Consider the following 20,592-nt stretch of genomic DNA (forward strand, 5'->3'; position numbering starts at 1 on the left):
TTAGTCCTAACCAACAAAATCCGATCTCAAGGTAAAGATTATTGAATATTTCAATAGCTTTTTTGTATGGACAGCTTCCAAAATTGTATGGAGACTTGTATTGACGAACAAATGATGGAAAATGTTTTTTTGGTCATAGAAAAAGATACACGCGAGGTTTTATCCAAATAAAAAAAAAACAAAATTTTGGCTAAAATATAAACTAAAAAATAAGTTAGAGAAATAAGAAATGTACCTATATATCATTGATATCATTGAAAATCTCAAATTAAGGGATATCTGCCGAAAGAAATTAAGATTAAGCATTAAAAAATGCGTTTCTACATTTAAAATTCTAAATCGAAAAAAGTTATCTCTGATGAAATGAGTTTAGGTAACAAGTTGTAAAAGGATGATTTTTTAAGTACGATTCGTACATTTATTCAACAAAGTTTACCGAGTACAATGAGCGTTGAAAAAAAAAATCAAGTTTTGCAATGAGTTGAATACAACATTATTTTGCATTTCCAGTAAACACCTTTTGAATTTGATGTTTATCATTCGAATGTTATATGCCGTCAAGGTAAGTGTCAAACTCCAAAATAGTATTGAAAAGAATTATATTTCAATCAACACTCAAATTGAATGCTGAAAAGTACAGTTATTTTTGGACATGAAAAGTAAGGCGTTTCGTCATTCATGAATGACAGTAAAAGTAAGAAGTTTTACAATGGAATTGCAGCAATAAAACCAATAGACAACAGCTCGTTGTAATTTTCTTTCAATTCAATCTGAGCATTTAATTTCTCCTTGCAATGCAACGAACACAATATCGAGTGCCCTTGATTGAATTACATCCATCAACTCTCTCTTCAAGAGTCTTTCCATTTTACTGGTTCCTTACCTGAATGTAGATGACACGTTGGGCCCAGATCGGCACCTGCAGTATCATCCGCATCGTCGTGTCCAGCTCCATCGGACTGAGCAGCACCACGTAGTAGTCCTGCAGCAGCGGATGGGCGTAGAACTCGTTCAGGAAGTCCATGATGGTGTCCGCGTGGAGCGTCGTCGAGCACACGACCACGTGCTTCTCGCTCTGGGCCCGGTGGGACGAGTAGCTGCCGCCGAGCTTCTGCCGCTCCATCCACGTGAAGGCCAGCTGCTCAAACTGGGGAAAAAATGGGAGACATTTTATTGAAAAAGCTAGGCACGGTACGGGGTGGTCCCCGGAGGGGAGTTGGAGGGGGCTTTTATTTAATTATTTTTCGCATGTATCGTCTATTTGTCTTGCCGTTTTTTTCGGGGGGTGAAAGTGGACAAGGGGGAGAACTTTTAACGTTCCATATAGTTGGCGAAATTTGCTTTCAGGGCGCAAATTTGATAATGGAATGGCCAGAATGGCTGGCACAATTAAATTTTATGGAGGGGCCATTTAAAATGCATATTTTAGCTTCAAATTAAATTTAATAACTCTAGTCTCACCTGCGTCGGCAGCACGATCAGCGCCACGCAGATCATGATCACCATGTAGAGCTGCGAGGGCCAAATGTCCGGCACAAAGTCACCGTAGCCGACGGTCGAGAACGTCACCACCACGTAGTAGGTGCTCTGGAACAGGTTCAGGTGCCGGTGACCGGCCCGCTGGAAGTGCTGAATGCCGCAGACGCTGGAAAGGACGAAGAAAAATGAAAATTGGTGGAGACGCATGGTGATTTAGGGTGACGTGTTTGATTACACTCTAATGCAAAAAGTATTCTGCTTTTTTATTTATTTTTTTTTGAGCGAAACTTTTTCTGAGTGTAATCACTTTAAGTGGCAGTAGGCGATGCGGGTGGTGCCCCCCAAAATTGGGTTATTCATCTGAAAATGATACGTGCTTCTTCCCAGGGAACCCAGCGCAGCCTGCTGAGACCGCCTGGCTGGCAAGAGAATGGCACCATAAATTGATTATGGTTGAGCTCCGAGCAGAAGAAGAAACCATGTTTCTATACGGAGATTATTCTATTATTTCAGAACCTGGTGCTGCTGGGACCGAGACAAAAAGGAACTTGCATAAAAGTGGTGAGAAATTTAAATAAATTTGCTGTAAAATTGCCTGATGCATATAAAAGGTATGACCTTAAGGGGGTGCATTCTCTGCAACGAGAGGACTTCAACCTGAAGAGCTCTTGACACAAATTGATCCATCAGCTATTTAAAACTAAAATGTTCTGTTTGAAGTATTTTTAGACAATTATGTTGAAAAAATACCACTGCAGTATAACGATGCTGCAAATTTATCGATTTTGTTACGTCCTCGAGTCCGGGATTGTGTTGTTAATCAGTGCACAGTTCTCTGAACCTGGCATAACTATACCAAACTGTCTCCGTTTCAACCCACGTTGGGTTGTACAATGTTTACATTATTTCAGCCGTGTCTGCGACGACGACTACAACGTGTCATTAAACCAGGAAGAGGAAACTTCAGCACATCCGGCGACGACGAGAAGAGAGTTTTTCAATTATGCTTCTGACAGTTTTGTTTCTGGGCTGGGTTTAAAATGGAAATTTTGTATTTTTGTTTTTTTTTTTAGATTTTGATGTATAATTTTAAATATTTATTACATAATAAATTCAAAAATTAAAGTTTTCAAATAAAAGTTGTGTTTACTACACCCGGAAAAACTTTGAACAAAAACAAAATAAATATTAATCGCAGCCACCACACCGACACATCTCGCTAGCCTGTTTCCCCTCTATCACATAGATACAACGAAAACTAAAAATAATTACCTTGTGAAGACTAAGCACAGGAGGGTCGCCGACAGGATTGTCAGCTGCTGGGACAGGGCAGACTGGGACTTTTGCATCGCCCGGTGCAGGTCATTCTGTGGGTGGTTGGAAAAAAAAATGAAAGTTTAATTGGTTGCATAAACCGTTTTGTTTTGTTATTTTTTTAATCTATAAGCTGGAGCTGGAATCTTGTAGGAAATGTACCGTTGAAAATTTTCCTCTAAAGGACTTTAAAGTTGTGTAAACTCTGAGCTTATATTTGCTAGTTCCAAAGGAGAAAAAATTCAAAAATTTCTAGATTGTTGAAACAAATTATCACAGTTTTTTTTTTGCCATAAAAGGGTGATTTTTTTGCAAAAGTTTCGTAGATCCATCTGAACATTTTTGGTAGATTCTTTATTATTGATCTCCAAAATAGGACCAAAAATCGATATCGATAATGAGCTGTTATGTTAACACATAAGTCCAAAATCATTTATTTAAAACAATTTTTTTCTCTAAAAGTTATCAATGTATTATTCGTTTTAAAAAACTGTTTTGTAGGGTTTGCTATGATGCTTTTCATAAAATAAGTTGTTAGTGTCTTTTTCAAAGTTGCTTGGGTTGGCATGCCCAACACGTTTTAGAAGAGAAAAAAAAACATTTCGGAAGAATAATTGGTATTCTGAAATAGCCTAAACGTGAACCATCCTATTTTTCAACCCTATTTTTCGGAAAATCTATTTTCCACCTAATTGTGTGATCTGCACAACTCTGCATTGTTTCGTCCATAAAACATTCCACACAATTTTGACAGCTGAATAATTCTCTAGAGTTATTTTTTTCGAGATTTTTAATTTTTTATTTTTTTATTTGGATGAAACGTTGTCCAAGCATTCCCTATTTTAAAAATTGGAAATAAGTTTTTTTCCGTACAAGGCTCCATACAATTTTGCGGGCTTTTTATTTATGAGTATGGTGAATATTCGAAAATCTGAATCTTGAGAAGGGATTTGCTGATCGGTTTTGATGTCTTCTGTAAAGTTGTAGGTTATACGGTAGTAATGCGTAAAAATGTTGATTTTTAATCTGACTTTTTATCACTTATAGTTGAATTTCCAAAATACGTACTTTTCGATTTTTTATTTTTTTTTCATGGGAATTAAAAAACCTTCTTAAACGATAGACTTCAGGATGGAGCCAAATCTGGTACAGGAGAGATGGATTTAAATAAATGTAATTCTTGGCCAAATAAAAATGTAATAATTGCCAAATAAAATTTCCAAAATCAGTTTTAAATAGGCAAACTCTTAAAATTTGCAAAAAAAAACGTAATAAGCAAAAATATTACTTTGGTTCTCAACCTTTTTTGCTCCACTCCCCATCTGATCTGATTGTTTCAATAGTTTGTTTTTCAGAAAGCCAAAAAAAACTTGCGAAAATAGCTATAATCGAATAATTGAATTTAATTCAGGCAATTGAATATATTTTTGAATATTTTTTCATTGTCTTATTTTTAATTTTGGAGTTTAAGTATGATCTCTAAGCTACTCTTAAGTGATAGAATTTTTAAATCCAAGATGGCGGTCAAAATGGCGCTGATGAAATATTTGAAATAATAAGATAAATAAGTATCTTTCAATAATTGTTCCTCTATTAGGACAATGCAAATACTCACTTTTTTTCATGTTAACCCATTGAACCAAACTACCATTGTTTAATAATACATGTTTAATTCAGTAAAACGTTACAGAAATCTATCTTGCCTAGTCTCTGTCCAAAAAAAAAAAAAACAAAGCGGTCAACTAAAAAAAAATGTTTGACAATAAAATTTTACAAGGTTTCAACAATGCATAAAATTTCAAAGAATGAAAGGAAAAAGGACTCAAATTCAATTAATTTCAAAGTTTTGTTCATGTTTCATAAAAAAATACTAAAATCGAATGAAATCTCTTGCAAAAAAAAAACTTCAGCTGCAATCTCGAAACATGATGAAATTCTTCAACATATCTTTTTTTTAAGAACTACTCATGTTTGAGAGAAAACAAAAACTTACAAAAAAACAATAATATGGTAAATGACAAAAATATTCAAAGTAATGCAAAAATAACAAAAAAACTAAAAAAAGCTTTTTTTTGTGAAACTGCTTCATCCCAATTAGTTTTCTGATAGATTCGATTCGAATTGTTTTGTTGAGTTTTAGAATTTCGCCATCTATATTTAAGATATTATAAAGATGGAGTCTAAGAAAAGTTTTAATTATTTCAAGGTCTCATATTAAAAAGTATTTTTTTCAAATCGTAATTTTTTATAATTTTTATCAAAATTGAAGACATGCGTTGCTGAATGCTGATGTTTTATGTTTGATGGCATTATCTTCCAAAATAATTTGAATATAATCTAAGATCAGAATTGCTGATGATTTATCCAGTCTGGCAACAATTTCGTGGAATGAATTAAATTTTAACACATTTTCACAGTTAGGAATATCTGAATTTTCACAATGAACGAAAGATTTTTTTACCATGCGAGGTAATAAAACTCCAAATGAAACCACATGTTTTTATACTTTTTTTATCCGTGCATTTTTAACTACTCTGGACCCTTCTGGGTCGTAATCGTAAAACGTCGAATAGCTATGGATTTATTCGATTACTTCCCAGTAAAATGGGTTCCATATTAAACTAAATATTCATACGACCATCCAAATCAACTAATCTCGCCCTATAATGCTTAAGGTATCAAACGCCCGTCAGCGAAAAAAAAAAAAATCCCCAACGACGAACCAATTCTGGCTGCACTTTTCCACTCTCCTCTTCCCCTGTCACCCCTTCATAATAAAATCATGGGGAAAACCCTCGAAAATACCACCACAAAAGTGAGCGGTGACCATAAAAATCTGATACGAAACGATCAAATAAAACCGAATGGACCGTAATCAGAAGAATGGCACCGGAGAGCCACCAATATGAAGCCATTATCGCGTTAAGGGTACTGGGTCTATGTTGTCTGCCACAGCATGCCATGGGCTACTACGATGTGGTCGTCCCTGAAGCCTTACGGACGAGAACAAAGAATATTCATTTCTGCTGGCTGGGTTTGTTGTTACGCTGGGTTGCTTTGATCAGGTTTTGTTCGAAGCAACTTCGTGCTACAGTGCGCCATCTATATACTTACAAACATATTTTCCAAGGAACGTTTTGCGAGCCAGCAGTTGAGAAACACTGGAATGAACAAGTTCCTGAACGGAGGCCATAAAATCTGTGCGGTTGGTCCGGGTCCGGTAGGTTGGTTCCATCCGTCCACAATGATGTTATTTTTGATGGGTTGAAGGAGAAACAGAACAAAAACATACACACTTCATTAATTCGTAATTCATAATTGTACAATCAACAGTCACGACATCTGGGTGGTGGACAAAGGAACCTTTGGGGGAAAAAAGGGAAAAGCACTCGTAAAAAGTCCCAAATGTGACATCGTAGCAGGCGCAGACAGTGCTTTCGAGTCAAGTGTGCCGCACGAAACGGCTCATCTGGTTCGAGGAGCTTTACGACTGAAGGAGTCCGGTCATGGCCTGCTGCTGTCCACTTCGTTTGTCCTTGGGGGGAGGAGCGGCCGCAATTTCGAGACTTTTGTTGATTTTCTCCGAGGTTTCTTACTGCTCTGTTTGGCCAATGAAAATCCGAGAGGACAATGTCTTCGTCGAAAGAACAGGTCGTGATCAAGTGGCCGGTTTGGGAAAAGGGTTTGGAGGGATTAAACGATTACTGCTCCGGAGATGAAGATGGGATTTGGGCGGGATGGACAGACTAAGGTGACACACACACATGAGAGATGCTTACCGTAATTGTGAACGGTATCGTTGTAACAAGTTCCAAAATAAAATGAAATGATAAAATCTGCTGCCATATATTGCCCTGAAACGAGATTGGAAATTTATTCCCAATTAGAAATATTCAGTTCGCAGATTTCCTTTAAAATTTATGCTCCAAACTTCCCGGAGGGCAAATTCCAACAAATTAATTAACTCTCCGACTGTTTCGGTCGTTTCGATTTTCCAATTTACCGAACAGTCGGAAAAAGTTTCCCGGCGAATGCCCGACGGGTTCATGGATCTGTAATTGACTTTTGCAGAACAACTCAAAACGGGAACTCACCTTGTATCCGAGGTAGGCAATCAGCAGCGCTTCCGTGAGCGAAACGAGCGCCAGGACGAGCTGCACCGCCCACAGCTCCGTGGACCGGTTCACCCACAGGATCGCGTCCCAGTTGATGATCGGATTCTCCTGGAACTCCTCCTCCGTCAGTTTGGCCGAGTCCAGGAACTCTGTTTTGTTTGACACCTTGCAGCCGTAGCTAATAAACAATTTTGTAGAATTAAAATCATCACCATCAATCACACCGTGCAGCACAAATCGATTGCCTCCCAAGCAAGCCATGCAATTCAGTTCAGCGAATTCTCGCTCGAGGCCTTTGCACCCAGAACAAAACTTCCAACTTACTCCCACCAGGGAAGGTAATCTGAAGCCCTTCCGGCTACGAACAAAGTTTTGAGCCAAACGAGATAACACAACCAACTATGGCCTCTATCAGGCTGCTACGGAGGCAGCTGATGAAATATGCATTCCCTCTTTTGGCCAGCCGAGACCAGTCCGAGCGAGGTCCGGAGGTTCAATTAATGAAAACGAAGGTCCGACTGTGAAGTGGCCGCCGCCTTCCGTCAGGGTCAAAAGCCACTGGCAAAACATCACATGAATAATGGAGCAGCCTTTTCCAGCACTAACTCGGACATGGGCCGAGCCGGTTGAAGTTTTCGACTGAGAGAGAAAAAGGGAACGTAACTGTAGGTTTGTGTAATTGGGTCAGACTGCGTTTTTCAGTGAAGGATGTGGACGAATGGTGAGGGATTAACTCTCTGACGGAGGTGATGCATAAGGGATTAGCCGGAACAATCAATAAACACGGTGGAGTATGGGGATTTTCGGCTCTGTTCTGGGGAAAAGGTCAATCAGGTGATTAAAGGTTAAACAGCGTCTTTAAAATATAGCATAACAGTACACAGTAAAAAAATCATGGTAATATTACATCTGGGAAGGGGTACATTTTTTATGTCAGAAAAAAATGTGTAATTTTACCTCTTTTCTGGTGTAATGTCAGTCTAAATCGAGGTAAAATTACATCATAAAAAAGGTAATATTCAACCTTCCTAAATTACACCTTCTAAATTTACACAATTTTTTACTGTGTATTGAGCCCCGATGTTGCTCTTTTGCAGTATTTTTTTTGTTTAGATAGTAATCGTAAAGGATTAGTGTTGATACAGTGTTGATTAGATATCGATTAGTACTGAAGAAGAGAAATTTCCTCTTTTGATTGAAAAATAAACAGAAATTCCCGGGAATACCAGAATCCAAGAAATAATTTGGTGTCTTCAGCAAAGTTGTAGGTATTGTTGAGGACTATTGAGAAAAAAATAGGCACACGGGAAACAAAAATTTACGATTTTTTATTAGCTTTTTTTCACAAAAACTCAATTTTCCAAAATACGTATTTTTTATTTTCGAGATTTTTTGATATGTTTTAGGGGACAAAAACCCGCCAAAAAGCCACAGAGTAGTATGGTCAAAAAATCTGCCGCCGTGTTACGAATGTTAAAAAAAATAATGATTTTTGGAAAAAAAGAAAGTTTCATAAAAAATTACCTGATTATTTTATGTAAAATTGAATTTGCAATCAAAAAGTACTTTACAGATTTTTTGATAAACAGCTGCGATATAGCCACCGAAAGTTTGATTTTAACGAAATATTTGCAGTTTTCGAATTTTAAAAATAGTTTAAAGTTAGGCCCTTTTAAAATGCTAGCCGTGATTCATAAATTTTAAATGTATTGTTTTTGAAAAGATCGGAAAACTTAAATTTTCTGATTCTTTTTCTTTAAGCCGCTATATCTCAGCAACAATGTCTTCAATGTCTCTTCTACAATTTTATAGCAAATTTTCTGAATTTATAAAACATATTTTTAAGGGACGGTCACTCATGGTCACTATTTTTAAAAATCAAAAAACTACAAATATTTCGCTAATATCAAAGTTTCAGTGACTATATCTTTAAAACGGAGCTCTTTATCAAAAAATCTGTAAAGTACTGTTTGATTGCAAATTCAATTTTACATAAAATAATAAGGTATAATTTTTCTGTATGAAATTTAATTTTTTTTTCCAAAAATCACATTTTTTTAAAATTTATAGCTCGGTGGCAGAATTTTTTACCATATTTCTCTATGGCTAAAAAGTTGCGGGTTTTTGTCCCCTAAAACATACCAATCTCGAAAATAATAAAAACGTATCTTGGGAAATTGAAATTTTGTAAAAAATAGTTAATTAATAAATTGGCAATTTTTTTCCGTGTACCTATATTTTTCTCAATTGCCCTCAACAATACTTACAACTTCGATGAAGACACCAAATTGATGAGAAAATTAACTAAAAGGTTACAGTTGTTTGAATATTTACGTACCATTTTTGTATGGACAGCTGCCAAAATTGTATGGAGACTTGTAAAAAAAGATCAAAACTCGGGAAAATTGGACGCCCTAATGAAAAAGATGTTTTTTTTGATTTTTGGGCTTTCCATATTTCAATAACTACTCATTGGGCGAATTCCATATTTGGACGATTTAATTTTGAGATAATAAAATAAAATAAATTCTGTCACATTGTTGAAGTCACATATTTCAAAATGGAAAACTTTCTTTCAAAAATGTACTTTAAAAAACGAAATATATAATGTCACCAAATTTTGATGAGTTTGGAATCGTTAAATATCGTGAAGTTATTTTCAAAATCAAATAATTATTTTCAAGGGCATTACACTGGAAAATTTTAATTAGGCTTAGCGATTTTTCGCGCTTAAAAAATGCAATTTTCACGGGGACCACTATCCAAAAACACAAAATTTAACTACCTATAGAGCAATTCCAGCTCAAATCAAGAATTTTTCTGGTACTTTTGTAGCCGACCCTCTCCGATTTCAATGAAACTTTTTAGACATGTTATCCTAGACCTATATAAGCCATTTTTGTGTATATGGAGCCAATAGTACTCGAAAATAACATTTGAGAAGGGCGTATGGTATTTAAATATTTTTGTATTTTGCAATTTAAAAATTACTGTATCTCGAAGCCATTGCGTCGTATCAAAAAGTGGTCAAAGACAAACTTGTAAGAAATTGGACGGACTTTCTGAAAAAAATACACTGATACAAAAATACACGCCACTTCTATGAGATTTTTTTGATTTTTAAGTATCAAACATAAATTTAAAGGTGTTGTCACGATTTTTTTTCGTTCAAAATTTTTGAGGAAAACGCCTAAGATGTTACCAAAAGACTGACGAAAAATGCAGGATGGTATGTCTCTCCTAAAAAAATACAAAAATCATTTACTAAAACTGTTTTTTTTGAAAAGTGGTCTAAACGTAAAAATTTTTAAAAACCAGTAGTGGGAATCGATTCTCCAGACAATTTTACATAAAAGTCTCCATATTGACCATTGTCCTATGTCCAATCCTTGGGAAGATACAGCGGTTTTAAAAATAAAAATGTTGAAAAAACGGTTTTTTTTGTGGTTTTTGGCAATTTCTATATGACAGACTTGGTTTTTCAGTCTCGTAAATATTTTTACCGGAAAGCTCGTCCAATTTCCCATAATTTGCTTTTGACAGCTTTTTGATTTGACTCGTTTTGATATTTACGTAAGCTAATTTACTATCCAGGTTTCTACCACACTGAAAAAAATATTCCCTTTTCAGTTATTAATAATGTAATTAAGCTTATATCTGTAAGCCCTTACATCCAAATGAAATGCTGTCAAAGGCAAACTTATGGGAAATTGGACGAGCTTTCCGGTAAAAATATTTATGAGACTGAAAAACCAAGTCTGTCATATAGAAATTGCCAAAAACCACCAAAAAACCTATTTTTTCATCATTTTTATTTTTAAAACCGCTGTATCTTCCCAAGGATTGGACATAGGACAATGGTCAATATGGAGACTTTTATGTAAAATTGTCTGGGGAATCGATTCCCACTATGGGTTTTTGAAAATTTTGACGTTTAGACCACTTTTCAAAAAAACAGTTTTAGTAAATGATTTTTTTATTTTTTTAGGAGAGACATACCATCCTGCATTTTTCGTCAGTCTTTTTGTAACATCTTAGGCTATTCCCTCAAAAATTTTGAATGAAAAAAAATCGTGACAACACCTTTAAATTTATGTTTTAGACTTAAAAATCAAAAAAACTCATAGAAGTGGCGTGTATTTTTGTTTCAGTGTATTTTTTTCAGAAAGCCCGTCCAATTTCCTACAAGTTTGTCTTTGACCACTTTTTGATACGACGCAATGGCTTCGAGATACAGTAATTTTTAAATTGCAAAATACAAAAATATTTAAATACCATACGCCCTTCTCAAATGTTATTTTCGAGTACTATTGGCTCCATATACACAAAAATGGCTTATATAGGCCTAGGATAAAATGTCTAAAAAGTTTCATTGAAATCGGAGAGGGTCGGGTACAAAAGTTCCAGAAAAATTCCTGATTTGAGCTGGAATTGCTCTATAAAATCTTATGGTAAACAACCGTGGAGATTTAAGTACACTAAATTATAGTAAAAGGATCCAAGCTACGTGATTTTGCAAGCTAAAAATTTCCAGTTTTCACGGGGACCATCAAATCAAATCATTAAATTTCGTGGAAATTTCACGAGACCTGGAAAAAATTAAATCCAGAAGGGCTGATTTTTAAGACTTAAATAATATTTTTAAGCTCGAGAATTTCAATCTGGACTGAATCGAGTTTGAAACTTTAATTCTTCTAGAATTCTATTTAAAAAATGATTTTGTCGGATTGTTATTGTAAGGAATTTTCCTTGAATCACAATTATTAGTTTTCAAAAAATGAGCTTTCACGAAAAATATGACGAAAAGAACTCTTTGCCTAACTGTACATGTAAATTCCACTAATATCAAAAGTCGTGCTAAAAGTGACAATAAATGCAGGGACATGCATTTGTTTTCAGTTTATTGTACTTCTATTTTCACGTAACATTTCAAGGTAATCAGAAAAATAATGTTTTTTCCCTGATAATGAAAAAACCCGAAATAGCATTTAAATATTTTTTCTATTTAGGGGAAAGCATGGATACATTAATGCTTTTTACAGTTTTGCATGGTACATTTAAAAAGTACAACATATTATTAAACGTTTTAAAAAAAATCTGATTTGCTAAGGGTATTTCTAATCCGAAGTTCCAAATTCTTAAAATTTAAAAACAAAATTGTACTTCAATGAAATCTTTTATTTTCAGCATACTTATTGTTTCCTTTTTCAATTGGGACTTATCAAATTTACACTTATAACGTTTATGGATAAATTATTGGTAACATTTGTTTTTTAATGCATTTATTTTCAAAAATCCTTGAATTTCACGGGATTTTGAGGAAATTGTGGAATTTCACGAATTTTACGCTGTCCGCGAAATCGTGAAAATTCACTAACCCTAATTATAATCTATATAATTTTGATAACGCATCGTCATGGTTTTCGGTCGACGATCAATTCGTTGGTTAAATCAAGTTAATTTTCGTACTGAAACATAATTCAATATAATTTCATACAGTAAATTCTAATGTTGCGCAATTCCATACAAAATTTTGTTGTCAAGATTATGAAAATTAAGGGATAACATACATGTAGAAAATCTTAAAAATTGTATATTACAGAAATACTATCAAATCCACAGAAAAGATGATTTGGAATGACTCCTAAATGGATGGATGAATGGACCAAATTGGCATAAATTTGGGGTAAAGACACTCAAGCTATATCCCGTGTGTATGACGAAGCCTGATTTTGACATTTTTCTTTAAAAAAATACAAAAATCAAAAACTGATGATTTTTTAAACGGAAAAACATAAAAGTATTTTTAACCTTAAAAAAAAACCGGAACTCAATTGTGCATTAAGCATTGAAATGGTGCAAATGTTGAACAAGTCACACCATTTCAAAGCAAACCTCACCCTTAAAATGACACACCGGAAGAACTCCCTCCCAAAACAAAATACGCTCCACAGCACCCAAAAGACTCCATCCATCCAATTTCCCCTTAACTGGGACCACTTTGCACTCTATTTGTTTCCACTTTTCCACCCGCCTTTCTCGAGCGAGCAACCAAATTCGGTTTGGTTTCCCGAAAAACGTTACGGCAAAAGTGTTTTGTGGTTTGCCTTTTTGTGGCTTTCAATGAACAAATTGTTCATCCGAATCTAAAAATCTAGACTGAGAGAGAGGAGATAGCTAGAAGGAAGCACACCCAGAAGCACTTTAGTACGTTTGTATCGCAAAGCTGCATCCTAAAACGTATGGAAAAGGATACACCACAATTGTTACGGTTGATGTCGGGCTTGATTTGAATATGTTGGTGAGTCCTGTTTCGTTCTGACTGTTGAGTTTTTGGCCAAAATGAAGCTCTGAAAGGATCCATTGTTTACGAGTTTGTGGGTGAGTTGGGTTTGCTTGAGGTTGAAACAATTGCTCTACTTTTGGGTTGGCAATCGATTTGCTGATGTTGATTTTGTGGGAGTCGAGTAATTTTTAAGTGCTACTTACCAAGTTGCAAACGTTGGATCTAGGTCCGACACTACTCGAAATATGTACAAAATGCAAGTTAGTAACTTAAATAGTAAATTAGCAATACGTATCCTTAAACCTGGAAAGAAAGGTGGTTCAAAAAAAGGGTTATGAATAATTTCGAAAGGTACAAGGCAAAAAATTCTGGCAAAGTTGAGAGCATTTTTCCGTGCCAATAATATTCATGAACTTGCTGAGGATGGTCACGACAGTGGCATGGTTTTTACGAAATGAACATAACTTGAAACTTGTAACAGAATTCCACTTCAAGTGGGGACAATAACTTTTTTGGTTTTTTTTTCTTGTGGGGACAAGATCATAACAGTTGAAGAAATAGTACAATTTGACACATGGTTATTTAATTTATTTTTATTAGTTTTTTTGATTGTTTATTTCATGGTAACTATTGGTTGACAGAAAATGTAACTGATTTTAGTTATTTGGTGACTACCGTTTTTATAAATTATTATTTATTATTATTATTTATTTTATAGAAATTGTAGTAAAAATATGACATAAAGCATAACAACTATATGGTGAATAGTACTTTAATGGTTGTTTTTTAAGCGGGATCATCACATAACATTGAGTGAAAAAATACTACTAAAGTGAAATAAATTTAATGTTAAGTTAGTCATATTTGATTGAATTTCGATATTTTCACTGGAATTCCCTCGAAACAACCTGTTCCACAATCACAAACCATACACGTTCAGCATAAATTGTCGACATAAACCGTGTGTGCATGTTAACCTCCAAACTGGCGGATATCACGCGACACAATTTCCCCCTGTCCAGGTTCACAATTTATTCAGGACCTGCGAGGTTGTACCACCTTGTTGTTTTTTATTTACTTATTTTTGTTCGAGCGCGCGACGTTATTTTCTGAATTGCATTTTTGATGGACTGACTTCCAGACTTTGGTTGAGAGAGTAGGTCAAGGAACAGGTGGGACTATAAATAGTTAACATGTTAGTTCAAACGTGTTGGTTATTTCCAGGGTAATTGCTTTGAATGATTGGTTGGCTTTTCACCTAGAAGAAATCTCTCAACTTTGCCTCAAACGATTCTAAAAGAAAATTGAAATTCAAGATGAAAGAGGTCCACTTACTTGATCTTTGATTCTTTATAAAATATAGTTGCAGTCTTTCTTTGAATGTATTTTCATTTACATAATATTCTACCCGTACTCTGAAATGAGAAAAAAGAGAGAGAAAAGAAAAATCGGAATTAGTATCAACTTCTTGAGGGGTTTTTTCTCCTGAGGGGTCAGATCTCTCCGACGCTAAAGGATTTGGCACGGAGGGAAATCCTGGCATTTATTTCGTTTCCTGCAGGTCGAGCACTTTGCCTGCTGCAGCTGAAATGTGGGTTAAGTGAGATGGGAAGTGAATTTTTCACTGATTTTTGCTCCCGTTTCTTTTGCTTCCCAATGGCGGAAAATGAAAAGAAAATGGAAAATTTTCCTCCCTTTGTTGTTGCGCTGCACAGAGTGGCTTGATTCATTCGTAAATTATGGTAATGCGGGGATGCATTTTTCTCTCTTTTTATGTGTTTTTTTTGTTGGAATGCCGAAGTTCGGTTGCTGACAGAGAGTTTTTCTGCTGTTCATAAACTCGTGCAGGGGAGAACTGGGGAGCTAGCAAGTAATCTGAATTAATTAGTTTGCTAATTAAGGGAAGAAAGAAGCAAGGGGGAGAGGAATGTCCTCGTTGTTGTAATGCTGGAAGTTTTGTTATGATTTGCTACGAGTTCTTTTATCTCCCATTAGTCGTGAAATTTGTCCTTTCCTAAAGCAATGAAAATTACCTGAAGAAAATCGAAATTTTAGTTTAGTTATTACAGTGGTCTAAGTCAAGTGATGTCTTCCACCGTTCCCCGAAAATTGAGCAATATAATCCATAGTAATAAAAGCAAATGTTAAAACCCTTTTCAATATATTTTTTGGAAGGAACGAAGAAGCGTGGTTGATTTTTTGTGTTTCTCTAATAACTAAACGGGAATTGTCTCGACAGCAGCATCCGATACCTTGCCTTTAGACCTTAAACACACTATGCCAATGATCGCAACGCTTGCTTAGAGCATATCCTAGCCCTTTTACCTTCCCAAAAACCGTTCAACTCCAAGCGAAACTTACTTGGGGATACCGTGGAGATTTTCCCTTATCCTCTTAAAAAAGTGAACTTTGTCATTTTGGACATTTTGGTCGTTTTAGTCATTTTGGACATTTTGGTAGATTTGTTCATTTTGGTCGTTTTGTTTATTTTGGTCGTTTTGGTTGTTTTTGTCGTTTTTGTCGTTTTAGCAATTTTGGTAATTTTGGTAATTTTGGTAATTTTGGTAATTTTGTTATTTTAGTCGTTTTGGTTATTTTGGTAGATTTGTTAATTTCGATCATTTTGTCGTTTTGTTCATTTTGGTCGTTTTTGGTTTTTTGGTCTTTTTGTTCATTTTGGTCGTTTTTGTCGTTTTGGTCGTTTTTTTTTGTCGTTGTCGTTGCCGTTTTGGTCGTTTTAGTAATTTTGGTCGTTTTGGTCGTTTTAGTCATTTTGGACATTTTGGTCGGTTTGGTCGGTTTGTTAATTTTGGTCGTTTTTTCCATTTTGGTCGTTTTGTTCATTTTGGTGGTTTTGGTTATTTTGGTAGATTTGTTTATTTTGGTCGTTTTGTTCATTTGGTCGTTTTGGTTATTTTGGTAGATTTGTTCATTTTGGTCGTTTTGTTCATTTTGGTCGTTTTGGTTTTTTTGTCGTTTTTGTCGTTTTGGTTATTTTGGTAGATTTGTTAATTTGGATCATTTTGGACGTTTTTGGTTTTTTGGTGATTTTGTTCATTTTGGTGGTTTTTGTCATTTTGGTCGTTTTTTTTTGTCGTTGTCGTTGTCGTTGTCGTTTTGGTCGTTTTAGCCATTTTGGTCATTTTGGTCGTTTTAGTCATTTTGGACATTTTGGTCGGTTTGGTCGTTTTGTTCATTTTGGTCGTTTTGGTTATTTTGTTCGTTTTGGTTATTTTGGTAGATTTGTTCATTTTGGTCGTTTTGGTTTTTTGGTCGTTTGGTTATTTTGGAAGATTTGTTCATTTTGGTCGTATTGTTCATTTTGGTCGTTTTGGTTATTTTGGTCGTTTTAGCCATTTTGGCTATTTTTGTAATTTTGGTCATTTTGGTCATTTTGGTCGTTTTTGTCGTGTTGGTCGTTTTAGTCGTTTTGGACATTTTGGTATTTTTTTTCGTTTCGTCATTTTCGTCGTTTTGGATATTTTGGTAGATTTGTTAATTTTGGTTGTTTTTGGTCGTTTTGTTCATTTTGGTCGTTTTGGTTGTTTTGGTCGTTTTGGTCGTTTTTTCGTTTTGGTAGTTTTAGTAATTTTGGTCGTTTTCGTTATGTTGGTAGATTTTTTCATTTTGATCGTTTTTGTCGTTTTGGTCGTTTTAGCCATTTTGGTAATTTTGGTCATTTGGTTATTTTTGTCGTTTTGATCATTTTGGTCGTTTCAGTCGTTTTGGTAGTTTTAGTCATTTTGGTAATTTTGGTCGCTCTTTTTTTTTGGTAGATTTGTTCATTTTGGTCGTTTTGTTCATTTTGGTCGTTTTGGTTATTTTGGTCGTTTTTGTCGTTTTGGTAGTTTTAGTCATTTTGGACATTTTGGTCATTTTGGTTGTTTTAGTTATTTTGGTAGATTTATTCTTTTTGGTTTTTTTTTGTCGTTTTGGTCGTTTTAGCCATTCTGGTCATTTTGGTAATTTTGGTCATTTTGGTCATTTGGTTATTTTGGTCGTTTTGGTCATTTTGGTCATTTTGGTAGTTTTAGTCATTTTGTTCATTTTGGTCGTTTTGTTCATTTTGGTCGTTTTGGTCATTTGGTTATTTTGGTCGTTTTGGTCGTTTTGTCGTTTTAGCCATTTTGGTCATTTTGGTAATTTTTGGTAATTTTGGTCGATTTGGTCGGTTTGGTCGTTTTTGTCGTTTTAGTCTTTTTGTACATTTTGTTCATTTTGGTCGTTTTAGCCATTTTGGTCATTTTGGTAATTTTGGTAATTTTGGTTGTTTTGGTTATTTGGTTATTTTGGTCGTTTTGGTCATTTAGGCCATATTTTTCTATTTGGTATTTTTTGTGAACTGAAATTCACTTTGTTTTTATGTTGTTGCAACACAATGCAAAATGAAAATTATTTCAGCAAAAGTCCATCGCGGCTACAAGTTTTCAAAGCGCCGTCAAAATGAGTTAAATTTTTGACAACTCTAATTAGTGCTGTAATGAGCTTTTCTGAATTATTATTTTGAGTTCAAAAAAGAGTTGTTTAAATAAATTTCTTTTTTCAATTATCAGAAATGGGAGGGATAGACTTTCTCGTTAAAGTTTCAACTCACGAATTTCTCAACCAATCAAACTTCAATCATAAAAAAATGAAGTCTCATATAAAGCCAGTCACCGTTAAGCAGAAAAGGTCAAACCGATAACCGATCCAATAACTTCTGGGGCCTCTCGACGATATGCTTTTTATTTTGCTATCTGCTCGAATGTAAACGAGACTCGGTCCGAAAAGGATTCTTGTGCCGTTGTTTCACCGTAAAACGGTCCGAGAAGGAAAAAAAAAAGCGAAAAATAAAGACTCACTTACTGCGGCAGTAGTCGTACGTCCCAAGGAAGGTCCGTCGCCAAGAGTCAAGTGTTTGGCCATAAACGCCGAAACCAAATGGATCGTTTGCGAAATGGGTTTGCGTGTGCATGAGCGGGGTATGTTTATGTGTACGTTTGTCAGTTATGGCTTCAACTCAATCAACCAGTTAAATATGCTGAAGAAGGATCTACCGCATGGTTGATACAGGTTTGAAAATATCTTTTAATCAATTTATTTTATTCTTAAGTAGTGTAGGCGTTTGTTCAAAATTCAATCAATAATTTGACTCAGACTTAGTTTATATCTAGAACTACTTCTAACGAAACTAATGGCATGTGTGTTTTGCATTTCCAAGTGATTCTCAATTAATCTTTGAGATCAAAGACCTTTTCCATCCTGCCAGAATACAAAGAAACTTCTCTTTTGTCGTTCATATCTACTCCGAAGATTGTCTCTCCAGACAGAATTACCATGTCGTTAGACAGTGCCCTCCCAGTCAGCAAGAGTGTCGTTAAATCTCGCACAGTTTGGCCAGCAGCCAACAGATTTAACCATTCAAATGAAATCTATTATTCAGCTCCAGACATTCCAAATCCAGCCACAGTCTGGATGTGTGCGTTCAAATCCTTTCGGAAATAATTTCCCACCGTGCCATATTTGCATTCATAAATGACCACCAACGTTCCGGCGGTCGTCGCCCAGGCTTGCCGGGTGCTTTACGACCAAAACCCAACCGGGTCCAGTAATTTATAGTTTTTAATTAAAAGTATAGATAACGCGACGGTGAATACAAGGCACGCCCAGTACCAGAACAGGATAAGCTGTTGGCAGGCACTGCTGTTGGGATAGGACCAAAATCCTCCGGGGTACCACAGTGCCTACAGTATTGAAGGTCAGGGCTAGGCCCTGCTGCTATGTGCCATTTGGGACCGAAATTTAACCTAGCGCGAGATTACTAATGACCTGGGCCGTAAACCCTTCGTGTTGAATTTACTGCATTAGCGACTATAATGCGTTGCAGGCCTGACGTCAAGGGAGAATTATAATTGAATTTGTAATTTTGGCAAACTAAATCAAAAATTTTAGCACAAGTTCAAAAAATAAAATAATGCATTTTCTTTTGAAAACATTTTTAGAAAACACACAAATAAGTCCTTTTATTAATTTTTTTACTACTACTCACAGAAAAATTGCTAATCTGGAAAGTGCAACATTTTTCAGTGTAGTGCACCTTTTATGTAAAAATAAAATACAGCGAACTTTCTGCAGCTAGTTGATCCAAGCTCCATACCTCGATATTATGTAACAGTACTTGTTTGGTAACTGGGCTTTGGCTGTAGCCCAGTTACAGAATGCTGCTCGCTAATTGGGCTGAACGAAAATTTACGAGGGGGTTTCCGATGTATAAAATTTCCTGAATAATTATAAAAATAAAAGTTACTCAAAATTATTTATTATGTTCACTTTTCATATTCCTTTGATTGTGACTTGAAATTAAAAAAAGTTTTTTTATTTGTTGAACATCATTTTTGCATCCATTAACCCCTAGGTAATTTCGGTTTGTTTTGGATTTTTGACGTTTGTCTGCTTCTTAACTGGGCTACGGCTGTTTTTTGAAACAAGTTTATAACATTTCTATTCAGAAAATTCCTGATAAAGAGATAAAATAAACCTTTAAAATATTATAAATAAGGCCGCTGCAAAAAAAATTGAAAATAATGTAACCCCCTGCCCCCTCCCTCTGCTTTCAAAATTGGCCTGAAAAATTAAGGCCAAATAAAATATTAAAAAAAGAGATAAAATCAAAATTTCATTGGAACTAGAGATGCATTCAACTGAAAACAATTTAAAGTGCACTTTCATTCTTTGAAAAACATTTTCAAAAATGATTGAACCTGTTTTTTGTGAAACTTAATTGTACAGTATCCAATACGTATTTTTTTCTCAAGAACATTTTTTTTGAAACTAATATTTTTGAAACTAATAATTTGAAACTGATATTTTTGAAACTAATATTTTTGAAACAAATATTTTTGAAACTAATATTTTTGAAACAAATATTTTTGAAACTGATATTTTTGAAACTAATATTTTTGGAACGAATATTTTTGAAACTATTTTTTTTGAAACAAATATTTTTGAACCTAATATTTTTGAAACTAATATTTTTGAAACTAATATTTTTGAAACTTATATTTTTGAAACTAATATTTTTGAAACTAATATTTTTGAAACTAATATTTTTGAAACTAATATTTTTGAAACTAATATTTTTGAAACTAATATTTTTGAAACTAATATTTTTGAAACTAATATTTTTGAAACTAATATTTTTGAAACTAATATTTTTGAAACTAATATTTTTGAAACTAACATTTTTGAAACTAATATTTTTGAAACTAATATCTTTGAAACCAATATTTTTGAAAACTAATAATTGAGAAACAATTGTTCTGATGTGTAATGCATTCAACAAGACTTTTCATTGAGATGTTGATTACAATTTCAATTTCATTTTTTAAACAATTATTCATAATCATTTACAGTCAAAAA

The 20,592-nt window shown here is 34.6% G+C and overlaps 1 protein-coding gene across 35 annotated transcripts in view; it reads right to left on the bottom strand.

The window, feature by feature from the left end:
* The window catches only part of LOC120417793 (potassium channel subfamily T member 2), a 367,487-nt gene that overhangs the window by 50,286 nt on the left and 296,609 nt on the right, over nucleotides 1-20,592 (bottom strand). For all 35 annotated transcript variants that reach the window (XM_052710596.1, XM_052710607.1, XM_052710608.1 and 32 more), the window contains 8 exons: nucleotides 14,530-14,609; nucleotides 13,398-13,497; nucleotides 6,888-7,086; nucleotides 6,573-6,647; nucleotides 5,908-5,991; nucleotides 2,752-2,846; nucleotides 1,462-1,645; nucleotides 884-1,147 (listed from right to left, as the gene is read on the bottom strand). In XM_052710596.1, the coding sequence (XP_052566556.1) occupies nucleotides 884-1,147; nucleotides 1,462-1,645; nucleotides 2,752-2,846; nucleotides 5,908-5,991; nucleotides 6,573-6,647; nucleotides 6,888-7,086; nucleotides 13,398-13,497; nucleotides 14,530-14,609 (1,081 nt within the window). The remainder of the gene's footprint in view (nucleotides 1-883; nucleotides 1,148-1,461; nucleotides 1,646-2,751; nucleotides 2,847-5,907; nucleotides 5,992-6,572; nucleotides 6,648-6,887; nucleotides 7,087-13,397; nucleotides 13,498-14,529; nucleotides 14,610-20,592) is intronic.

Source organism: Culex pipiens, chromosome 3 (genome assembly GCF_016801865.2).
Source record: "Culex pipiens pallens isolate TS chromosome 3, TS_CPP_V2, whole genome shotgun sequence".
NCBI lineage: Eukaryota > Metazoa > Arthropoda > Insecta > Diptera > Culicidae > Culex > Culex pipiens.